General features: G+C 40.1%; 1 protein-coding gene across 4 annotated transcripts in view; it reads right to left on the bottom strand.

Moving 5' to 3' along the window:
* Dcaf5 (DDB1 and CUL4 associated factor 5) overlaps nt 1-7,925 on the bottom strand; it is a 137,837-nt gene that overhangs the window by 73,162 nt on the left and 56,750 nt on the right. For 3 of the 4 annotated variants that reach the window (XM_004624760.2, XM_023702593.1, XM_023702594.1), the window contains 3 exons: nt 6,244-6,280; nt 4,531-4,670; nt 2,320-2,449 (listed from right to left, as the gene is read on the bottom strand). In XM_004624760.2, the coding sequence (XP_004624817.1) occupies nt 2,320-2,449; nt 4,531-4,670; nt 6,244-6,280 (307 nt within the window). The remainder of the gene's footprint in view (nt 1-2,319; nt 2,450-4,530; nt 4,671-6,243; nt 6,281-7,925) is intronic. The other variant, XM_004624761.2, reaches the window with a different exon arrangement.

Below are 7,925 nucleotides of genomic sequence, written 5' to 3'. Positions count from 1 at the left end.
AAAAAAAAAGAAAGGAACTCCAGATACATTAATTGAAATAAAAATTGAGAACAGTAGATATTATTAGGTGGTTCCTTCAGTGTGAATTTTTTAAGGGATACATACACACGTTGGTAATTATATCAAACTGTGTTCTAAAATAAATACAAGAAACTAAAATTGCTCATTATAGTTACCTCTGAAGAGAGTGACTAGAGGCCAGGAAGTAGAAGAACCACATTAATGTACAAACATTCAAAAACAAAACAGGTAACAGAAATAATCTGGAGATTTTTTTTCACTGAAATTCAATAAATGTTACTGTAAAACAACAATGATCATGATCGTCACTCAGACTGGTGGTGGTGTCTGGGGAAAGGAAGAGGATTTCTACAGTGAGTTACATCCTCAGCTCCATTTTTCAAGTTTAAAAGACAGGGTCGTTTGAAGTCATCCACATTGTGCTTGATATTTCAGTTCTCCTGTTTCAGGCTGCCAGAGTGTTAGGATTATCCTGCCTGGCTAACTTAAAATTTTTTTTTAAAAAAAAGAAACCCTATTTAATGAGGTAAGGGGAACCCACTACTATTATGGACTACTGGAGTATATTAGATTATTTTGCTGCATTCATGCACCTACAATATTTAAATGGCAATGGAATACCCATCTCTGACAAAACTAAACAAAAAAAGGGGGAATGAGGCAAGTGGAAAGCAAGAAAGAGCCCAGAGCAAAAAATTAGTGGCAGAGACTGGAAGATAATCAAGAGGAAAATTAAAACACTTACACCCACACCCACTTCTTAAGACAGACATGATATATCAGTCAAGCTTTCCTCTGGAGATAACAACCTCAGCATCCACTTTAGTTGTCAACTACTACTTGCAGCTGTAAGCCAGGTGTTGCAGGCTATGAAAAGGCTAGCATAGTCTGTCCAAATCTTGCCTTTTATAACATGAAAGGGGTAGAACAGCTAATCCTCAAAGAGTATGAAGAGGCAGAGAACACCACTGCTGAATGTAGGAGACTATCTTCCTCACCCACAATGCAAAGGCACATCAGGGCCAGCTACTACTTGCACTAGAAAAGAGCCAGGTCTGTGTACAACACAAAGGCAGGAGAAATCTCTGCTGCCCTACAGAACCTCAGGGAGCCCTGCTCAACATGATAGAATCTCTCTGAGCTACACAGATCTGCTGTAATAGTTTAGCAGTTCCTGACTGCTCCCCAGAGAGAATCAGGTAGGACTAAAATTCAAGGAAGATAATCCTCTATATTTATTGCCCCCATGAAAGAAATTATAACTGCTTACTTTCTATGACACTCTTTTGCAATAATGCTTTCCAAAGTAGGAACTTGCCTCTGTGTTTTATTTCCAGAGGAGCTAACTGTGTCTTTTATAAAGCAGTTGGCTTTATACACAGGTGCATGAAAGGTCTCCTCTCCCTCACAGTATTTACGGAACATGAAAAGGTCTATTTGCCCTCATCCCTGAATCCTTCAATGCCTGAAATTCCCCCATTAGTGATTCATACCAAAAGGTCAGGATAATTCTTTTTTTTTGTTGTTCCGAATACCTTCAGGGCAGGTTTGGCTGGCTTGAGTTGTGGGGAATCGAACCAGGACAACCTGAGCCTGACTGCTTTGTTGCAGTCACTTAAAGAACTGAGCTAAGGGGCAAGCCCCCCAGGTCAGGATAATTCTAAGTGTACTTGTTTAATAATGAAAAGAAGAAAAACTCACTGATCCCAGCATCACAGTATATTGGCTCTTAACTTTTTGTTGTTTTGCTTATTAGTCCTTTCAAGTACTGGAAAAAGCAAACTTTCTTTTCAGAAAAACACACATAGATGAGTACACAATATGTTTTCCATACAGTGCTGCAGGTTCAAATTTCTTCAGAAGCCCAGGGAAGGGCCCCCTTTAGCCCAGGGTTAAGAACCCTGGGCTCAGCAGCAACAACTCTGGAGAATCTCCACATCCCTAGCCACCACCCTGCAAAAGCACCTGTGCATCTAGTCAGTGCTAGGCTTCAAATGAGAGAAGGCACTATTGAAGAGAGGGTGTCACTCCTTCATAAAATTGCCTGGAACTGATTGTCTGGAGTCCAGATTATAATTTAGGACTCCCTCTTTTCCTGAGCAGGGAATGTGTGTTTCTCATTCTGCCTGGTGCTCAGAAATAGGTTCTCCTTGCTTCAGAGATACCAGTACACTCCAAGAGATGCCCAACTGAGAGTAACAGCCATGCAAGTTCTCACACCACTTGCTGGCTGATCATTTTACCTGAGAAGTGAGGGAGGGAAAAATTTGAAAACTTTATGAATTAAGAGGGACTCACCTCTGAGGTTTTCGAATATCCCAGAGTCCTACTCCTTCCTTTGAATTGGCTGTGGCCAATAACCTGGGCTCCACAGGGTTAAACATGACACTGTGAAAGGCTGAAGGATAGTTTGCCAGGCAGAAAGGCTCTGTGAAAAAAAGAAATTAAGAGTCAGCTCATTTCAGGCACACTGGGTCAGAGGCAGGCAGATGACCACAAATATGAATGCACATAGGGAAACACAGTAGCCATCCCAAAGGGACACAAGCCCAACAGCATAAGCTGCCAATAGGGACCCTTCCTGAAGGGACCCTACCTCTGAGCCTGCATACATTTTCTGAGTGTAAGAGAAAAACAGCTACTTAAACAAATTTAGCCAAACTTTAAGTCATAATACTCAAAAATCTATATAACAACTTAAAGAGAGAAAGATAAATTTTTTTTACAGTTAGTAAAACTGAATTTCATATAAGTTAAAAAATTCATGATTTATGGTAGGATTATCTTTTTGATTGAAATTTATTAGTTTTAAAAGAACAAAAGCTCTTAAACTCCAAACAGATTTAATAAAGATAAAACAAGACAGTGAAAAAATTAAGATAAGGGGCTGGCGAGATGGCTCAGTGGTCTAAAGCACCTACATGGAACAAGCTTGGCAAAGCACAGGGACCACGGTTCGATCCCCCAGCACCACATGCCAGCCAGCCCCGCCCCCTGGAGTGCTGAGCTGGCCACACACACACAATAAATAAACAAATGTTAAAAAAAAATTATAAAAAAAAAAAAAAGAAAAGAAAAAATTAAGATAAGACAAAACAATAGCAGTTCTCCTAATTCATAATGTTACCTAAGTTGCTCAATATAGATTTCTATGATTTGATTGCCAGTATCATTTTTACCATTTAAAAATGCCTAATGCTTAAACTTCTCTTGCATCCAGCTAGTTCTTAGTCAACTTCACCTAGAATTCTTGCAGCCCTTTGTATAGATTTCAAGAAGGAATCACTTTGCTGCCTCCAAGGACACATCCCTGTGGAGACAGTCCTTTTCCACCTCTGATACCCACACACTGTGATGTACAAAGCTCTAGGAAGGTGAAGTGCTCAGTCATCTCTCACCCTCAGGCACTGAAACACAGGAAAACTTCCTCTCCCAAGCACAAAGAGACTCAGCTACAGTCACTGCTTGCTGTGACCTGGCCTGCCGAACTGTAACAATAAGCTTCTCTGATAGTCTGAACCTTAATGACAAACACAGCTCAGCATGGTCAATGCTTGAAATACAGGGCTAGGTTGTAGCTCAGGGTAGAGTACTTGCCACTTGTGTGATGTGGCCCTGGGTTTGATTCCCAGCACCATACCATATTCATTCTCTCTCTCTCTCTCTCTCTCTCTCTCTCTCTCTCTCTCTCCCCCCTTCTCCCTCCCTCCTCCCTCTCCTCCTTCTCTTCTTCTCTCTCTCTCTGTCTTTCTCTGTCTCTGTCTCCCTCCGTCTCCCTCCCTCCCTCCCACCCTGCCAATCAAAGCAGGTCAGATAGCAACTCTGTGTACATAAGTAAACATTATGAAGCTAAATTTAAGGATGAAGGTGTTCCAAAAGGTGGTGGAACTGGAGAAAGGGGCCTTTGAAGACAGCTGTAGAGAGAAATCTCTCTACAGCAAATGAGCTGAGATGTATTTCCTAAAGAACATGACAGAACGTCAACAAAAGTTCTTCATTTCATATGCAGAGACTAAAACAACACATCTGGAGGAGACACACACAAAAATTCCCTGCAGGGAATTACTATTTTGTGGTAAGGTCATATTCTATGGTTATTTTGTTTTCTAACAAAAGAGTAAAACTTGAAACTAGTGTTACACAAGGTGCACAGCATCCCTGTGCTTTATAAACAACCAGGAATATGTGTGTGTTGGCATCACCCAGTGCAGGTCCTTGGTGACTACCCTCCACCATAATGGGCCAATCTTTTGCTCCCTAGGGCCACTCAGGAGCAAGAGTTTGTGCAAATTCATAGGCATCTGGAAAAGGGTTGGCAAAGGTGCCTAACTTCTAACTACTTAGAGCAGGACAGGACTTCCAGATACACAAGCATGCTGCCACGTGAGCCTCACATTTCTACTTCCTTAATACCACCCATACCCAGGTACTCAGGTCATAAACTGACTTCAGTGACCCTGTCATCAAACTGCTCAACACAGCAGACTTCTTTTTGTACAGGGATCCTACCTCCATGAGGAGACTCCCGGATGTCCCAAATGAGAACCCGGCCATCATCTGAAGAGCTGGCAAAAATGTTATCATTTACTGGGCTCACCGACAACCCATATACTGCGTCTTCATGAGCAAATACATCCAAGGTCTCACTGCTGAGAAACAGAGCAAGAGAGAGGCACACAGGCACACATGCCCACCAACAGTGCAGTCCCAGCCCTCTGGCACCTAGATAGCAGGTTCTTTGTTTTTATGAGAAAGTCAACCTAGGGTTGGCCAAATAGCTCAGTGGATTAAAGCACCTGCAAGCAGGCACAAGGGCCAGGGTTCAATCCCTGGGCCTGCCATGCCTGCCCAGCCCCAGCCTTGAACTGGGGGTGCACTGAGATGTTGATTGAGAATGGGTGTGGTGGCACGCCCCTGTAATCCCAGCTCTTGGGAGGCTGTAAACAGGCAGATCACTATGAGTCCGATCTAGTAGTGAGACCCTCAACACCCTTGTAGACCCTTCCCTAAAATAAAAAAAATTTTTAAAAAGTCAACCTAGTTGAACATAAAAGACACTGTATTTTCTAAAAGCCAACTATTCAACTTACAAATGGGGGGAAAAGGTACTATTTAAAGGTAGCATTTCCAAAAACGTCATAATTTTCACACTAAGCATAATAAAAAGTGACTCAACATCTGAATTTTCTGTTTTCATTTATTACACAATGTATTTGCTTGTATCCGGATTTGAGGGTGGTACTTCATCTCCAAGTATCAAGGAAAAGCTTTAAAGCAGTCAGATCTGATCACAGAAGGGTTGGTAGATTATCTCCTAGTAGTCTGGCATGGTGACTAAGAGCACAGTGGAGCTAGACAGCCTAAATTCAGATCGTAGCATCATTCCCTGTGATTCTTTTCCCTCTTCTGTAATGGAGACTACAAAAGTACCCTTCACAAAATGACTATAGTGGTTAAATCAATTACAGTAATACATACAGAACACTTAGAGTGGTTTCTGGCACATGGTAGTAAGTACTTAATAAATATTAGCTTGATGATGAGGATGAGGATGATTTTGAGACTAGTTCTATGTTGCCCAGATGGCCTGGAGCGCACAATTCTCCTGCCTCAGCCTCCTAAGTAGCTGGGATTATAGGCACGTGCTACCAAATTCAGCTACTATTACTAGTATTATTTCTCTCCCTCTTTTAATCACTTCCCTTATATTTTCACCTGAAAACTGTAATTTATGTAACTTTGTAAATCTCTTTTTCTTTTTATCCTGTTTCGTTTTGAGACAAAGCCTCACTATGTAATTCAAACTGGCCTTGAATTCACCATGTAGCCCAAGTTGGGCTTGGACTTCCAGTAATCTTCCTGCCTCAGCATCTCAATGCTAGGATTACAAACATGTGACACAATGCCCAGCTTATTTTTATTTTTTTGTCTTTTTGAGTCAGGGTCTTGCTATGGCTCAGACTGGACTTTGAGCCCACTTTGTAGACCAAGCTGGTCTTGAACTCACAATAATCCTCCAGGCTCAGGCATATCATCACACCCAGATATTTTCTTTTTTCTATTTTTAAATCAAAATCTTGTTTCAAAAATATCATAAGAAACTTTTTCAGAAAAGGACTACTAGTTTCACATCATTTTCTTGAAAAGCTATCTTGATCTAAAAAAATTTGCCTGTTTCATATAAAAAAGTTAATCACCTTCACACATTAACAATCTATTTACCTTTCAACATCATGGAGGATAACTTGCTCATCATTTCCTGTAAAGGAAGAAAGCAGAGATTTGATAATTTCTGCAAGTTGGTCCTTGTCCACATTACAATGTAGTATTTTTGAGTTTTCGGGGAAAATATGAACACAGTCAGTGTTAGTACAAATTAGGAGTGTTAATTTAAAAAGGGTCTATAAAAGTAATTGAAGGACAGAACATTTTGACAGAATTTTAAGAAAACATAATAGCAATAAGGTATAACACAATAGTAGCTCAAGATATTTTATTCAGTGGATTAAGGAGGAAAAAAACATTTGGCCATTAAGGAAAATAGTAAATGATCAAGTAATTTATTCATCCAAGCTAACTTCCTATACCTCCCAGCAAAACACTCATTAGTTGACACTGGAATAATATCTCTAGCATTTCTATACCTCAGCTGTTTATCTGAACACAGAGAGAGTAATTGTGCCTACTTTATAGCGCTACTGTTAAGGACATGAGTCTGTGAAAGCATTCGGAATGGGTTACGCATCTGGTAAGTCTGTAACAGTGATGGCGAACCTTTCAGAGCTCTCAATACAAACAGTCCACTGCAGGAAGCACATGTGCCAGAGGTTCGCCATCAATGGTCTATAAGTTTTTCTCTTTCTCCTTATTCTATCAAGGGGGTCTAAAAAGATTGTATTTATAATATGACTTCAAAATGTTTTATGTAGACCAAATCCAAAAACTTGAATATAAAAAGATGAAAAGTAAAATGTAGCCTACTCTATGCTTAAATGTACACCCAATAGTCACTTAATAGAAAGCAAAAGTAGCACTAAAGACATGGCTTAGTGCTAAAGAATAATACATTTGAATAAACATTTAAATTTCACACCCCCCCCACGCCCCATAAATTCTACCCCAGGTATATGGAAATGAAATTGGTAAACTCATACTAATGCCTTCTAGGTATCAGGCACAGTGCTAGGTGCTGAGGACATGAGAAGAACAAGATTCTGCCTCATCCTTCAGGAGCCAACAGTCTAAACACACCAACTAGAAGCAGCAAGAGGATTTGTCTTACAGTGATATGGTTTAGCTATGGGATAAGTATATTCTTCATTTGCAGAGAGAAAGTGAATGGGAGAATAATGCATTTGAAGAGACACTGCTATTACTCAAGACTCTACCAAACTTTTAGCAAACTCTTACCACTCCTATTACTTAAAACTCTTACCAATGGAAGAGTACCAGAGAGTTAAGGTACAAAACAAAAGGTGCAAGGGTAAAAAAACAGCACAGTACACACCTATGATGTTGTTTAGTGGGTGCCACAAACAAGTGAAATGAGGTTAGAGACGTAGACTGCAATTGAGATTTTTATTCTATGGGCATTAAAAGGTTAAAAGAATAGTCAAATCTACATGTGTAAGTGAAAATTTATGTAATCAAGGACAGAAGACCACTGAAGCAGCTGAGGCCAAAGATGAAGACCTAAATCAAGGCAGTGGATAACAAAAGTGAGCCGAAACTGAAGGATGAGTTTGAGAGACTTTCAAGAGAGAACTGACAGGACTTAGTGACCACCTATATGCGTAAATGAAAAAAAGCTAAGTTTCAGGATGGCTTTAAGATCACTATTAATAAAAACCATATAAAACTGTTGGTTTTATAAGTTGAAAATGGCTACATGTTAACAGTTTATT

The sequence above is a fragment of the Octodon degus genome, unplaced genomic scaffold (genome assembly GCF_000260255.1).
Source record: "Octodon degus isolate 3935 unplaced genomic scaffold, OctDeg1.0 scaffold00007, whole genome shotgun sequence".
NCBI classification, from domain to species: Eukaryota; Metazoa; Chordata; class Mammalia; order Rodentia; family Octodontidae; genus Octodon; species Octodon degus.
This window is presented reverse-complemented; position numbering and strand designations above follow the sequence as displayed.